The sequence below is a fragment of the Grammomys surdaster genome, unplaced genomic scaffold, assembly GCF_004785775.1.
Source record: "Grammomys surdaster isolate TR1022 unplaced genomic scaffold, NIH_TR_1.0 251, whole genome shotgun sequence".
NCBI lineage: Eukaryota > Metazoa > Chordata > Mammalia > Rodentia > Muridae > Grammomys > Grammomys surdaster.
In genome coordinates, this window is record NW_021604692.1 from 2,058,083 (window position 1) to 2,074,040 (window position 15,958).

Consider the following 15,958-nt stretch of genomic DNA (forward strand, 5'->3'; position numbering starts at 1 on the left):
GTCAGGGTTCCCCTCCTGTTCCTCTGTCAGCTGGAGGTCTGCTGAGGACCCTACGCCGGTGAGGACCCGGTGGGAAGCCGCAGTCCTTTCTCTTTTCCTGAGCCCCTGGGGACGTGGCCCAGCACAAGAGACCGAGGCGGGATGTTCCCACGTGGGGGTGGCGGGCGGAGGCGGGGCGTGCTCTGGTCCCCTCAGCCCGGTCTGCGGTTCCCTGCCAGTCACTCAGGGCAGCTCTGGGTAGCTCCGCCGCCTCCAGCTTGCAATTGTGAGTCCTACCTGAGGGAAAGGTCGCGGGGGGTGGGGGTGGGGGGGTGGGAAGTACGTGGCGGCCACCCTAAGCCTTTGCCCCATCATCACCCAGCCGTCTTTTGCTGAGGCCCCCCACTGACCCGTTTTTATGCCTGGTCCCAGTCCCAGGCATCACCCCCGGCCCCAGAAGTGGGGTCTCTTTCCAGAGGATGGGCTGGCCCATTTCCTAGAAGTGCTGCCTTTCCCACCCGCTGACCCAGTTTGATACTTAGACTCTAAAGTCCCTGGGATGCCAGACTCTGCGTGTCCCGAGTCCGGAGAGATGGTAGGGCGCAGCCTGCCTCCTCCTCCTGCAGCGGAGCAGGCAGAGCGCACGTAGGCAGTCAATTAAGGAGATGGAGCCAGGCGTAGAGCATCCGCTCAGAGGTCTGGGCTAACGGCCTGGCCCTGCGGGGAGGAGGCTCAGGACTTTCTTCCGGGGGCAGACAATTAGTGGAGCTTCCCAACGCGGCTGATGGTAGGCTGGCATCAGAGCACAGGGCTTCTCGTCCTAAACTGTTCAGCTCAAACCCAGTGGCTTGACCTCCTCCCGCTTCCAAAACGATGAATGGAGAACCCAAGAGGGCCCAAAGATCTAGCGCAGCGGTTATCAACCAGGAGTTGAACGACTCTTTTATAGGGGTCGCCTAAACCATTGACATATCAGATATTTATTAGGATTCATAACAGTAGCAAAACTTATAGTTATGAGGTAGCAACGAAAATAATTTTACAGTTGGGGGTCACCACCACATGAGGAACTGTATTAAGGAGTTGCCGTAACATTAGGAAGGTTGAGAACCACTCATCTAGAGCCCCCATCAACTCCCATGCTGATATTAGACAAATCTGGAAGGGTCACCTGACCAGCAAATCAGAATCTGACTCTGTGGGGCAGCCAGAGAGCAACATGGTGCTGAACCAGACGTGTCTCCTGTCCTACAGATGTTTCCCAGAGCTGCCCGGAGCCTGGTAATGAGGACAGGAGGACTCAGGACTCGAGGGACACACAGCCCAGGAGGTGCTGGTAAGTCTCAGATCCCGGAGCCCAGCACAGATCCAGAGCTCTGTCAGGGAGGCCTGTTAACTAGCTTGTGTCACTTTCTTTGATCCTGTCCCTGGGTCCTGGACCAAGTTTCTCCAGCAAATGGAGCTGCTGAGGAGGGAGGGGCAGACCCCTTCATTTCAGCTCTCGGGTATAGCTTGGCTCCCACACCTTTCCTCTGAGGCCTTTGCTACAGGATAGGGACCCTGAATTCTCCTTTCCAGACCTTGGTGTCAGGACTGGTTAGAAGAAAGAGGTCTAAAGCAGGAGAGATTTCAACCAGATAGCAGGAGGAATGGCCTGATGCTCAGGAGAATAATGTCAAAGATAACATTTGTTGATCCATTACAACCCCAGTACTTGGAAAACTGAAGCAGGAGGATCACTGTGAGTTAGACACCAGCCTGGGAAACAGAGGGAGACTGGAGAGAGAGAGAGAGAGAGAGAGAGAGAGAGAGAGAGAGAGAGAGAGAACGCGCTCTAGCAAGACCCTTCACCTCCTAGCCTTCCTTGCTCAGGGTCATCCAGAAGTCTGCAAGAAGGCTAGTTACCAAAGAAAGCTCTAGAAGAGGCTGAGAAGAAAACTGTCATGTCTGGACTGATGATCACTGAACACTGCAATGTGCCAGGCCTTTGGTGCTTTAAAAAATCATTATTGCTTCTTTGCACCACGTATGGGGGTGATTTAAATGTATTATTGTATGCATGCAGGACACATGGGGTCCTGCTACACCGTGCTTGTAGAGGTCAGGGGACAACTTTGTGGAATCGCTCCTTCCATTTGCATAGACTTTAGGGATTGAACTCAGGTGTCAGGCCGCTGCAGCTGCCTTTACTCTGAGTCACTCACAGGTCCCTTCCTTTCCTTTAGTTCTATTTCTTTTCTTCCTTTGTTTCTCTTTCTTTCTTTCTTTCTTTCTTTCTTTCTTTCTTTCTTTCTCTCTCTTTCTCTTTCTCTCTCTTTCTTTCTTTCTTTCTCTCTCTCTTTCTCTCTTTCTGTCTTTCTTCCTTTCTTTCTTTCTTTCTTCCTTCCTTTCTTTCTTTCTTTCTTTGAAAAAAGCTGTCATGTACCAGGCTGATCTGAGAATTGCTATGTAGCTAAGGACAACTTTGGACTTCTAATCCTCCTGCCTCTGCCTCCCAAGTCCTCCCAAGTGATGAGATGACAGTCATGTCCCACCATGTTCAGTGGTACTGGGGATCAAACCCAGACCTTCTCACACCCCCAGGCAAACACTCTACTGACCGAGCTATATTCTTGGTCCCTCTTTCCCCAGAGGACCTTTGGATGTATAATCTGGGAGCCTCCACTGAGGTGTGAAACAATCTGTCACCCATACCTTCTAGACAAGGCTGCTGAACACAGTGACTTGCATGTCAAGCGGTAGTGCGAACCCAGCTGTCTCTAATGAAGCCCCATTAGGCACGTGTAAAGCCACGCTCAGGGTACTTTCTAGTTTGTGTGCAGCTTCAAATGGATCTCCAGTCCCTCTTTAAGCCCTTCCTCATTCCTAGCCTCTGCCTTACTGGACCTCCTCTCAGGCTTAGATCTTTCTCCCAAAGAACACAGGGTTTGCAGCAAAGAGGAGGTGACCTGTAGCCCTGGCTTTGGTCCTTGCTTGAAGGAGCAATGTGTTCATCTGTGAAACAGAGATGACCACATCCTCTGGCTCAGAGTGACATGTGGCAAATGAGCCAACAACTCATCTGAAAGCCTTAAGCTGGCACACGGTGAACAAGGAATGTACCGCCTGCCCATAATTAAAGTCATGATTAAGGAAGGGTGACTCTGAGGCAGCCTGGACACAGCTCCCTCCCCTGTACCTGCAGCTGGCAGCCAGCGGAGGATGACTCCCTACATTGACTGCTATGCCCAGCGCTCCTATCCCATGCCGGGTGAGCCCTTCTGCACAGAGCTCAGCGAGGAGCAGCGGGCCCTGAAGGAAAAGGAGAAGGGCAGCTGGACCCAGCTGAGCAAAGCAGAGAAGGTGGCCTGTAAGTATTGGGCTAGGGAGGCTGGCTGGCTGGAGAGCCGGGGAAGGCAGGGAGGGGGGTGAAGTTCCACCCACCCTTTTATTCACTGAGCCTCTGTGTCTGAAGTTAGTGACATGGGGAACATGAAGAGAGTCTCCTGGACTGACCTCATGGTGTGAGACAGGATGTGTGGCTAAGGTTGGATGTGTCTCTGGGAACGCAGATGCAAAAGACAGATGGGGAATCCAAGTCACATGGAGAAAGGTGTCACAGCAGGTGACAGGTATGGAGGGTCCATATGACACTAAGTGGGGAACAGAGAGGCAGTTGAGGTGGTAGGGAGGCCGGCGGTAAGAGGGCTATGTGGCCCTGGCTAACCTTGGCTATCTGGAGCCTATTTGCCTTATTCTACAGTTGGGGTGGCAGACATCTTTTACTTCAGGAGGTACCAATGGACAGAAACTGGCTCGCTCTCTCTCACTCGCTCACTCACTCACTCACTCACTCTCTCACTCACTCACTCATTCACTCACTCACTCACTCACTCTCTCACTTACTCACTCACTCTCTCACTCACTCTCTCACTCACTCACTCACTCTCTCATTCACTCGCTCTCTCACTCACTCGCTCTCTCACTCACTCACTCACTCTCTCACTCACTCACTCACTCGCTCTCTCACTCACTCTCTCACTCGCTCACTCACTCGCTCACTCACTCGCGTCTTACTAGGCATCTACTACAAATGCAGACCCTGGCAATACAGTAGGAGACAAGCCAGGCTGCGCCCTTGCCATGTAAACTTACATGGCCAGTGTTCTGTCTGGCTCCTTTTCCTTCCTTCCACATCCCCCACCGCTCTCCACCTCCCTCCCCCTCTCCTTTTTGCTCTCCCTCTCCTCAACCTCCCTCTTTCCCTCTCTGCTCCTTCCTCCTCTCCCTCCCTCGTTCCCTTCCTTCTTCCTTCTATATCAGAAAGGGAGTACTCCTCTTTTGTTTTATTATTTACTTATTTTTATTTTATGTATGTGAGTACACTGTCGCTGTCTTCAGACACACCAGAAGAGGGCATCAGATCCCATTACAGATAGTTATGAGTCACCATGTGGTTGCTGGGAATTGAACTCAGGACCTCTGGAAGAGCAGCCAGTGCTCTTAACCATTGAGCTGTCTCTCCAGCTCCGCCCCCCCGCCCCCCTCTTTCCTCCTTTACCCAAATGTCACCACACTAAGGATGTCCACGTACCCACCATTAACTGGCCAGCAGCTGGTCCCACAACCATAGGAAACTGAGGCTCAGGAAGATAAAGTCACTCACTGACTGTGAGCTTTGCCACACAGCTTAGACGAGACATTGGTCAGGACTTGTTCCCACACAGAAAGCTCTAGGACTTTACCACAGCCACACCACACACTCTGGGAAGGTTGGTGAGCTACGGGATGGCACCAGTCCCCTCAGCAAACAGCCTGGACCTCTTGCCATGGTTTCCCCTGCTCTCACCTTCACCCACCTCCCCCCTTCTTTCTGCTGCTCTGGGTAGAGTCACTGTGGCAGCCAAACTGCCCAGCCCAAGACAGCTCTGCCCAGGAAGCTGTGCCAGCTCTCATTTTTCCTTCACACAGCCGTTTCAGAGCTATTTAAAGTACAGAGAAACACTGTTCACTTGGGGCCGACACCCTTAAAGAACTGTAAAGAGGAAGGGAAAGAGGGGTGACCAGGAATGAAGAGAGGCAGGGAAGGAAGGGGGAAAAGAAGGAACGAGGGAAGGAAGTAATGAAGGAACATTGGGTCAGCGTCCTTCCTGAAGACCTCCTGAGACCAGGTTCGTGGCACACAGATACTCCTTGTCCCCTCTGTTGATTTTTCACTTTGTGACTCTTGGTCTGATCTGAGGCACCATGCTGGGTAGTGGGCCACATTAGGCCTGGTCCACACATCTCCCAATAGCCATACCAGAGCCTAGGTAGGGATCTGACTGTGACTATGTTTTGATGATAACTAGAAGGTATACAACTTAAGCAAAATTAAAGTTTTTACGTTGGCATGGCCATACACAGTTGTAATCCCAGCCCTGGAAATAGCTGAGGCAGGAGGATTGCAAATGCAAGGGCAACCTGGGCTGTATAGTGAGATTCTTTCCCAAAATAAACCAATATTTTATAGTTTTAAATTTATAACGATACAAAACAGAGCCTCTGTGTGCAGCCAGCAATCTGGGTGCTGGGAGCATTGGTGAACAGAGCCCTTGTTCTTCCAAATGTCTGGGAGGTTAGCTTTACAAAGCAGATAAATTCTCCGCAGGAGGAGGAGAGGCAGGAAAATTCTGATAACAATGTGTCACATAAAAGCTTGTTTTTGTACTCCTGTGTTAGAAATCCACCTTCCGTTTTCAGTTAGAATCAACTCAACTCCAGCCGGGCGGTGGTGGCGCACGCCTTTGGTCCCAGCACTTGGGAAGCAGAGGCAGGTAGATCTCTGAGCTTGAGGCCAGCCTGGTCTATGGAGTGAGTTTCTGGACAGCCAGAGCTACACAGAGAAACACTGTCTCAAAAAAAAAAAAAAAAAAAAAAAAGCAAACAAAACCAAAAGAATGGGTCCAAGTCTGTCTTCCCTGTGGCTGGCCAGATCCTGTGGGATCTGCCTCCTGCTGAGGTGCACTACTCCTCAGGCCCACCACCCGCCCTTGGCCCGTCCCCATCTGTAGAAGTCCTGGGACATTTAGGTTGGTTTTTTGAAACAAAGGCTTTCAGAATATATCTTGGATGGTCTGGAATCCAATATGTAGCCCCAGTTGACCTTGACTCACTGAGCTCTACCTGCCTTTGCCTGGCCCGTACTGGGACTGAAGGCATGTGCCACCACCCTGTGTTGTTTAATTTCAACTAGACTTTCTCTGTTCCCAAACTTGGGTTCCAAGATCTATTTTCCAGTCTCCCTAATGGAGACAGCTCTCCCACCCAACCCCTAGCACATTTGCTGAAACATTTGGTGTCTCCTCTCTTACATTCCATGAGGGTAGGAATTTTCGATCAACTTGATCACGGCTGTGCACAGGGCTGCCATGCTTTGTGTACAGAATGTGTTTAATAAGGATCTGACGGATGAGCTGACTATGGGGTGCGACATTTAGGAAGCAGAGACGGGGTGAGACTCTAGCTCCAAACAAGCAAAACATAGAAGCAAACAAGAATGAACTGGGGTACTGGGGAGACAGCTCAGTCAATAAAGTGCTGCCATGCGAGTGTGAGCACATGGAGTTCAGGAAACAAACAAACAAACTGCGTGACAAGCACTGCTCTGCAGTCTCCCAGCTGTAGGGGAGGACAAGACAGGAGAATCTCTCTGGCCAGCTGGTCTAGACCAGTCAGTGAGCTTCAGGCTTAGTAAGAGACTGTCTTAAAATACACGTAGAGAGAGCTTAAGGAAGACGAAGATGAGGAATGACCTCCAGCCTTCACATACATGTCCATGTGCCCACATTAGCACACACAGAGGCTGAGTGAATGGTTTATGGTGCAGAAAGGGACAGCCAAGGGTCTCAGGGGCCAATAGCTGGCTCCAGGGTCCTTGATATGGTTATGCATGAGTCCCCTTCCACACACTGCCTGCCTCCCTCCAGTGTACCGGCTCCAGTTCCACGAAACCTTTGCAGAGATGAACCATCGCTCCAATGAGTGGAAGACGGTGATGGGCTGTGTTTTCTTTTTCATCGGATTCACGGCTCTAGTGATTTGGTGGCAGCGGGTCTATGGTGAGTGAAGGGTCATATGGCTGTAGGCCCTCTATGTCTTTTGTGTTTGTAGCCATTGGCTGAGTTCTCTTGGGACCATATTTAGGACTCATCTGAAGGGTACTGAAACGTCTCCACAGAGAGAGGGTGAAGAATAGAACATGGTCACCTAGTGGGGGATGTAGGGAGATTAGCTTTTCTGGGCATTAGTTTTCTCATCTGCAAAATGGGAACTAGCAACACCCAGCTCTCTGTGCTCTCCTGAGGGTTTAATGAGAGGGCTATAGACCTGAGAGGGTATTAACTACATATTTCTTAACGTATTTTTAATAATTAGAAGATTTTTTTTTTTAAAGACAGGGTCTCATTATTTAGCCTTGGCTGGCCTGGAACTTACTAGGTAGACCAGGCTGGCCTCAAACTCACAGAGATCCATTTACCTCCCAAGTGTTAGGATTAAAGGTGACCGCCACTGCGACCAAATCCTTTTTTCTTTGAAAGCAGGTTTACTATGTAGCCCAGGCTGGCCTCAGACTTGGGAGTCCCCTTTCTGAGAGTCGGGTTAGGTATGCAGGAGCACTCCCACGAGGTTTAATTCTTCTCACAGGAAAAGGCCAGTGAGACAATCCCAGCAGGAGGACAGCTCTGCAGCTATCACACTTAACAGGAAGGGAAGCTTGCCTTCGATCTATAAGATGGGGTTTCCATGACTAGCCACTTTTGCTCATGTCCTATTGGCTACAGATGGTCACATGTCCTTGCTTAGCTACAAGGAAAGCTAGGAAATGTGGGAAATGTCCCTTTTCTGGGATTCCACCCGCCCTCCAATGCAAGGTCTTTGGGTGGTGGTGGTGGCGGTGGTGGTGGCGGTGGTGGTGCATGCTTTTAATCCCAGCACTCAGGAGTCAGATCTCTGAATTGGAGGCCAGCCTGGTCTATAGAGTGAGTTCCAGGATAACCAGGGCTACACAGAGAAACAGTATCTTGAAAAACCAACCAAACAAACAAACAAACAAATAAGTAAGGTCTTATTCTTTACCCCAATGTCTTAGTGTTCTGTTGCTGTGAAGAGACACCATGACCAGGGCAACTCTGATAAAAGAAAGCATTTAATTGAGGCTCATTTACAGCTTCAGAGGTTTAGTCCATTGTCGTGGTGGCGTGCAGACAGACATGGTGCTAGAGAAGTAGCTGAGGGTTCTACACCCAGATCAGCACATGGCAGGGAAGGAGGGTGACATTGGGCCTAGTTTGGGCTTCTGAAATCTCAAAGCCCACCCCTGGTGGCACACCTCCTCCAACAAGGCCACACCTCTCAATGCTTTTCAAATAGTGGCACTCCCTAATAACTAAACATTCAAATACGTGGGCCTATGGGAGCCATTCTTGTTCAAAGCACCACACCCAGGCTGGAGTAAGGCCACTGAGTAGCCTTAGGTTGACTTCAGATCCTCAGCAATCATCCTTCTGCTGTAAAAATTCAAGTGCTGAGAACACTTAAGAGTCATCACTGGTTGGTTTTGTTTGTTTGGTTTTGGAAGTGGGGTCTTTCTTTCTTTCTTTCTTTCTTGTTCTTTCTTGCTTGCTTGCTTGCTTGCTTGCTTGCTTGCTTGCTTGCTTGCTTTTAAAATTTTATTTAGTATGGAGGTCAGAGGACAGCTTTTGGGTGTCAGAGTCAGGCCTGGTGACAAGCACATTCACCCATTAAGCCATTTGCCAGTCCTTTGGGTATTTACTTGTTTTAAGCAGAGTCTCATTATGTACTCCTGGCTGCCTTGGAACTCTCACTGTAGGCCAGGCTGACCTTGAATTGACGGAGACCTGCCTGCCTGTCCCTCTGCCTCCCAAATGCTGGGAGTGGCCTGCTATGATTTTTATAGGAACTTGATAGGATTCCTGTCTTGCACAGACATGGGGACATCTTTGGGAGATGGTCTAGCTCAGGGTTTACTGTGTCACTGGGACCCTTCTTGTCCACCACTGGATAGAGAGTATCAGTGGTTAGGCTGGGAGATGGCCCAGTCAGTAAAGACCCTTACCAAGGAAGCATGAAGACCTGAGTTCGCATCCCATCCCAACATCCACAGGAAAAGCTAAGATGTCAGGCCAGAAAGAGGGCTCAGCAGTTAAGAACACTAGCTACTCTTCTAGAGGACCTGGGTTCTATCCTAGAACCAACACGAGAACTCACAACAGTTTGTAAGTCCAATTCCAGGGGATCTGACATCCTCTTCTGGTCTCCTTAGTCACCAGGCACACACATGGTAAACAGACACACACTCAGGCAGAACACTGAGTATATAATTGTATAATATATGAATTTAAAAGATAAATTATATTATATAAATATATAATAGATAATTATATGTTATATATAATTATTGTAATTATCGTTATTATTATTTTTGAAGCTGGGCCATGGTGGAGTACATCTGTAATTCCAGCACTGGGAAGGCAGAGGCAGCAGGATCCCTGCAGCCAGCCAAGCTGACCAGTGAGCCCTGGGGACAGTAAGGAATTCTGTCTGGTGGGACTGGGTAAAGGAAGGTGTGTGCCACCATGCCTACAACTTGAGTTCAGTTTCCAAGAGGCACGTGCTAGAAGGAGAGAACTACTTCCTCTGACCTCCACACATGCCTCATAGCTCACTCGGGCTCACACTGTGTACCCCCCCCCCCCACGAGTAAATGAATGGAGGAGAAAATTAAGTATCCAGGATAGAGCCTAGGCTAGGAGGGTCACCCTGGGGCGCAGTATATACAGGTTGGGAGCTCTAGCCCCTGGGCCTTCTCTAGTCCATAGGTAAGGGTCTCTCAAGACCCTCTCTGAGGGTCTAGCCTTTGGGTAAAATGCTGTTCTCTCCTGGTATCTATCATTACTATGTAGCCCAGGCTGTCCTTAAGCTGTCTATCCTGCCCCAGCTTTCCAAGTGCTGGGATGACAGGCCTGCACCTCCGCCTGGCTGCTCCCTTAGTGTTTTGTTCTGTTTTGTTTTGTTTTGTTTTCCGCTCACTCTCGCCTCTCCTTTAGTTTGTAAAGCAGACAGTGTCGACCTACCTTCTACTCCCCATGATCTCCCGAAGCTGCAGGCTACAGGAGCTCCCTTGCCCTTCCTGTCTAGTGGGAGGCTACAGCCAGGGCTTCCTATCTGTGCAGTCAGAGAGATGCCCAGATTCTCACAACTACTCACACTCCATCCCCACAGCACTCTAGACAGAACCTACTCCTGCCACTGAGGAAGCTGAGCCTAGAGAGGTGAAATAACTTGTTCAAGGCCACACAGTGCAGAAGTAGTGGGGTTGGGAGTGTCCCAGGCAGTCCTCAAATCAGTCTGCCATTGGTCACAGAGATAAATGTGGAAACAGACTCCCTGTGGGGAAGGAGCAGTAGAACTAAGGCAAAGCTGGGAGCAAAGCCCGGGTCCAGGACCTTTCTTTTCAAGAGAGTCTGGAGAGTTGGCTGGTATACACCATTAATCCCAGCACTGGCAAGGCAGATGCAAGTGGATCTCCGTGAGTTCAAAGCCACCCTAGTCTACATAGTGAGTTTCAGGACAGCTAGAGCCACATAGTAAAACCATGTTTCAAAAAGAGAGACAGAGACAGACAGAAGCAGAGGGGCAGGGGACAGCCTGGAGATAGCAAGAATACCCTAGGTGCAGGAAACCCTGGCTGTGTGGCTGTAGACCAGGCTCAGAGACGGAGTGTCCATGGGGACCTGGGCTGCCACCATCTCACCCTTGTCCTCTCTTCAGTGTTCCCTAAGAAGGTTGTCACCCTGACAGAAGAACGGAAAGCCCAGCAGCTCCAGCGCCTCCTGGACATGAAGAGCAACCCCATACAGGGCCTGGCTGCCCACTGGGATTATGAGAAGAAGGAGTGGAAAAAGTGACCAACATCACAATCTTCTGCCTCCCCTGCAAACCACTTCTGCAGTCCAGGAGACCCTCCTCTCTTCCCCTCCTCTCCTCTCCTCTCCTCCTCTCTTCCCCTCCCCTCACTCCTCCTCCAGCCCTGTCTCCTCCGCTCCCTTCTGCTCCAATAAAAGCAGTCTGCTTTCTTCTTCCTGCAGAGTCCCCTTTGGACTATATCTATTATCTAAATTTAACCATTGAGATGGGAGTGGGGGCGGGAACAAGTCATGGAGGGTTTCCTAGAGAAGTGGGTTGGGGCTGGGCATTAGGCAGGATGGGGGAAAGGCAGGATGGAGAAGAGAAGGCATTCAAGGAAGGTGGTAGCAAAGACAAAACACCCTTCTTCAATTAACAAATCTTTAACAAGCACCACAGTATACCCAGTAAGATTCCAGGCTCTGGGGATGCTGCAGTATATGTGACCAAGTCCTTGGCTTCACAGAGGAGACCTTTCTTCTTTGGAGGCCAATACAGTGAATAATAACGGAGAGAAATATTGTGTTGTGGGAGACAAGTGCCACAAAGCAGGCTAAGAGGAGTCTGGGAAACAGATGAAGAGCCTCTTAAGGGAAGTGGCTCTTCTGAAGAGGGCAGAGTGGAATCAGGGAACAGGCCTTGGGTAGGGGATGGATCTCTCTCTCTCTCTCTCTCTCTCTCTCTCTCTCTCTCTCTCTCTCTCTCTCTCTCTCTCTTTGTTTTTTCGAGACAGGGTTTCTCTGTGTAGCCTGTAGCCCTGGCTGTCCTGGAACTCTGTAGACCAGTCTGGCCTCAAACTCAGAAATCCACCTGCCTCTGCCTCCCAAATGCTGGGATTAAAGGCGTGGGCCACCACTGCCCGGCCTCTTTTGGTTTTTTGAGACAGGGTTTCTCTGACTGTCCTGGAACTCACTCTGTAGACCAGGCTGGCCTCAAACTCAGAAATCCGCCTGCCTCTGCCCCCAAGTGTAAGGATCAAAGGCATGCACCACCACTGCCCGGCAAAGTAAATTTATGGCTGCTTAGAGATGCTGGGGATTGAACCCGGGACCTCACACTGTGAAGTGTGTGCTCTACCACTGAGCTACATCCCCCAGCTGGAACCTCTATTGTGTGTGAGACTCAGAGTTTTATCTATGGCATTGCACGAGCGCACACACGCACACAGAAGCCTTGAGGTGGGATCTGAACTTAAAGGCGGCCACAATGACTGAAGAAGGTTCCGAATCAGAGGGAGAAGAAAGGAGGTGTTGGAAAATAGCTGGTCCTGAGCTGAGGAGCAGGGTACACAGAGTCCCACTAGATTGTGTTCCAAGCATGATGGAGGAGCGTCCATGTTTGGGGCCTCCGAGGAACAGATGCCAAGAAGGAATTAGTCATGTGAAGAGATTTGAGGGCAATGATTGTGTCAGATGGAGGGGAGGGAATGAGAGTCCCCTAGTCTGACACCTGGGGTGGGTGGAGACTAGGAACACTGGAGGTGGGGCATCCTGAAACCTGTATTCAATCCAGAGTCACTACACTGTGGTTAAAATGGGCTGATTGGGCAGGGATATGACTCAGAAATGGAGTGTTTGCCGAGCATGTACAAGACCCTGGGTTCAACTTCCAGTATTCCCCCAAAAGAAACAAAACAAAACAAAAAAACTCGGGTCTGGTTGATACAGAAAAAGATCAAGCTTACACGGAAGGTAACAAGGACACAAAGGGAACTTTAAAGTTCCCTAGAGGAAGCAGGGTGCTCCTCTATTGCTGGGGTCTAGGTTTCTTAGAAGAATGGATGTGGAGAAGTTGCGTGGGTGCTCGGCCACAGCTGTTTCAGAGTTACTGGGCGGCAGGACAACCGCAGCTGCAGGGACTGAGGCTGTGGAACGAGGGCATCTGTTGATGTGAGGTTCAACGTGGGGGGCCTCTACCCCGGGGAGAGCTGCAGGGGGCCCCGAGGGCGTGCTGACAGCTACTCAGCGCTGTGGCTGGGGTGGTGATCACTAGATGGACACACACAGAGGCAAGGAACGTTCTGCCCGCCATGCTCTCTGGCGCCCTCTACCGGCAAAGCTCGACATCATCATCCCCTGAGTGCAGGCCCGACGTTGAACTACAGGAGGCCTACCAGTAGTGAGGAAAGAACCCAGTTCTCTGTCTCTCTCTGTCTCTCTCTGTCTCTCTGTCTCTCTGTCTCTCTCCTTCTCTCTCTCTCTCTCCTCCTCTCTCTCCTCTCTCTCTCTCTCTCCTCTCCTTCTCTCTCTCTCTCTCTCTCTCTCTCTTTCTCCCTCTCTCTCTGTTTTTCCATTAGTCCATTAGTTCATTTGTTTAGTATTTGTTCATTAGTTCATTTGAGATACGGGTTCCCTATGTGGCTCTGGCTGTCCTCGAACTCATTGTAATCTTTCTGCTCTGGCTATCTAATACTGGGGGGGTTAAAGGTATGGGTATCTCTTTCTCTTCTTTCTCTCCCCCTCTCTTTCTCTCTCTCCCTCTCTACCCCTCCCAGTCTATTTTGGTAGGGTCTTTCTATTTATCTAGGCTGGCCTCAAACTCGTGAACCTCCTACCTCAGTCTTCTGAGTATGGGTGTGAACTTAAAAGCTGAGAGGCAGCAGAGTGCTAGTTGGTATATGGCATCTCTAGACATACTGGAGAGATCAGTGGGTGTCCTGGAGAACACAGTGCCCCGCAGAAGAGCCCTGCCTCTAATGCCATTTGCCTTGGCCAAGATCGACCCACTCCTGGCAACACGGTTTGTGTTTGGTTTGGTTTTGGTTTTCTTCTTCTTTTTTCTTTCGTTCTTGTTTTGCTTTGTCTTACCATGTAACCTTGGCTGGTCAGTAGCTTGTCACGTAGACCAGGTTGGCCTTGAACACATAGGATCCTCCTGCCTTGGCTTCCCAAGTACTAAGATTAAAGGCATGGGCTACGTTGTCAATCCCCGACAGGATCATAGAAAGCTCTAGCCTGGTTAGTCTTAAACTCACTGTAATAGCTGAGGATGGCCTTGAACTTCGGTGACTTCTGCTTCCACCTCCCAAGGGCTGGGATCACAGACGTGCTCTACCACTCCTGGCATTTGGACAAACCTTCTGAAGACATCTGAGGGGTGTACCTAAACACACACCCCGAAATATTGGAGGAAGGATTTAGGGAAACAGTAACAGCCACGATATTCATTCAACCAACAAATTTGCATACCAACCATGTCTCAGGCTCTGGGGCACAGCGAATGAGGTATCCTACTAGGGTCATTAATTCTGGTACTATGAATCTGAAAGTCTGGACCAGGAAAAGCAACATTAATCAGATGGCCAGTCTAGTAAATCAGAGTACAGACGAGTAAAGAAGCCAAGTGGAATTTGGATGGCTAATAAGGGGCTTGGTCGGGAGGGCTTCCCTAAGGAAGTCTCCTCCAACATGAAAGGTGACCAGATGTAAGAGAAAGAGGCTAGGTAGAGAGTCATGTGCAAAGGCCCCCTGGTGGTGAGGTCTCTAACATGTTTGGGAGAGAGAAGCAGCCAGCAGGAACAGAAGAGACAAAACAAGAAAGGCGGGAACGGACAGTCCCCTGGAGCCCTACAGGTTCTGCTGCTTTTTACTGAGGAGTCTAGTTTGTAGGAAAGCATGGGAGGAGAGGTCTGAGGAGGTGTCAGGAGCAGAGCCCAGCAGCTCTCTGGGTGCCACACTCTGGTATGAGTCCGGTTTTCCACTCACTGCCTTCGGGCCATCCATGTGGGAACAGAGAGGATGGGTGGACTGGTCCCACCCTCCAGAACTGCTGTCTTATTGAGTAGAGCCCACAGGTGGGAGTAATGAGGTAGAAATTCTAGAAATGTTCTGTTGCAACTGGCATGGTGGTGTCTGACTGTGATCTGAGCATTTGGGAGGCTGATGCAGGAGGGTTGCAAGTTCCCAGGTCAGCCTTGGCTTCATGGTGAGCCCCCATCTCAAGTAAATAAAGAAGGAAGAAAGAGAAAGAGAGCTGGCTTGATGGTAGGGTATTTTTCAGCCCAGATTTGACTCTGCTTCTCCAGCAGCCGTTTAGACGGCTGTGTAGCTGAGCACATTAAACGCACAGGCAGTAGAACCGGTTTGTTTAGTGAATTACAAGGGAGTGATGTTACTGGACAGTAGAGAAAATTGTCAAATGTGGTTCAGGGGAAACTGAAAGCAGTACATCAGTCTCTCCCTGTGGCAGTGCTGGTGTGGCTCTGTGGAGGATCCTGGATTAAAACTCCATTGCCACCACCTCATAAAAAAAAAAAGAGAGAAAGCCTATGCCACAGACAACCAACATCTGCTAGCTCTGGTCTCCACTTTCTCCTGTGGATGCTGAGGCTCTCTGAGGCCATAGTTATGGGTCACTGCATTGGTTTTCAGGGGCAGCCATGATAATCCACAGGCTAGGTTTAAGCGATGTAAGTTTATATTCTCACTGTTCTCAAAGCCAGAAGCTGGGGATCATGGAGTCTGTAAGGCTAGTCTCTCCAGGCCTGTCTCTGTGGCTTGCATGTGGTCGTGCTTGTGGTCCTGTGTGCCTAAGCTACTCTGGTGTCCCTGTGAGTTTGGGCCTCCAGTTCCCACAGCAACACCAGGCAGATGGGATAGATGGGATAGAAGCCCTTGGAGCTTCAACCATCATTACACTTGAACTTAGGGTTCAGACTGGCCTTGGAGTTACCATCCTCCTGCCTCAACTATCTGAGTGCTGAGACTACAAACATGTGCCACCGTGCTCAATTATTTAGGTGCTTGGGAATATTTCTTTTCTTATGATTTTATATATTTGCATGTTTACATGTCCATTACATATGAGTGTAAGGCCTGAGGAGGCCAAGGAGGCCCAAGGAGACCTGAGGCCTGAGGAGGCCTGAGGAGGCCTGAGGAGGCCCGAGGAGGCCCAAGGAAGCCTGAAGAGACCTGAGGCCTGAGGCCTGAGGAGGCCCTAGGATACCTGAGGAGGCCTGAGGAGGCCCGAGGATACCTGAGGAGGCCTGAGGAGGCCCGAGGAGGCCTGAAGAGACCTGAGGCCTGAGGAGGCC

General features: G+C 50.2%; 1 protein-coding gene across 1 annotated transcript; it reads left to right on the plus strand.

Moving 5' to 3' along the window:
- Positions 1-211: 211 nt before the first annotated feature.
- Positions 212-11,102, plus strand: LOC114627277. The gene is made up of 5 exons (XM_028774998.1): positions 212-265; positions 1,234-1,315; positions 3,164-3,328; positions 6,927-7,058; positions 10,792-11,102. The coding sequence occupies exons 2-5, from the start codon at positions 1,234-1,236 to the stop codon at positions 10,926-10,928; spliced, it is 516 nt and encodes a 171-aa protein (XP_028630831.1). The 5' UTR covers positions 212-265; the 3' UTR covers positions 10,929-11,102.
- The last annotated feature ends 4,856 nt before the right edge of the window (positions 11,103-15,958 follow it).

Bases quoted from the DNA above. Each gene is read 5' to 3' on its own strand.
- LOC114627277 (XM_028774998.1), top strand. From the start codon at position 1,234: ATGTTTCCCAGAGCTGCCCGGAGCCTGGTAATGAGGACAGGAGGACTC. The intron at 1,316-3,163 runs GTAAGTCTCAGA...CTGTACCTGCAG, and splicing joins ACACAGCCCAGGAGGTGCTG to CTGGCAGCCAGCGGAGGATG. The intron at 7,059-10,791 runs GTGAGTGAAGGG...TCCTCTCTTCAG, and splicing joins TTGGTGGCAGCGGGTCTATG to TGTTCCCTAAGAAGGTTGTC.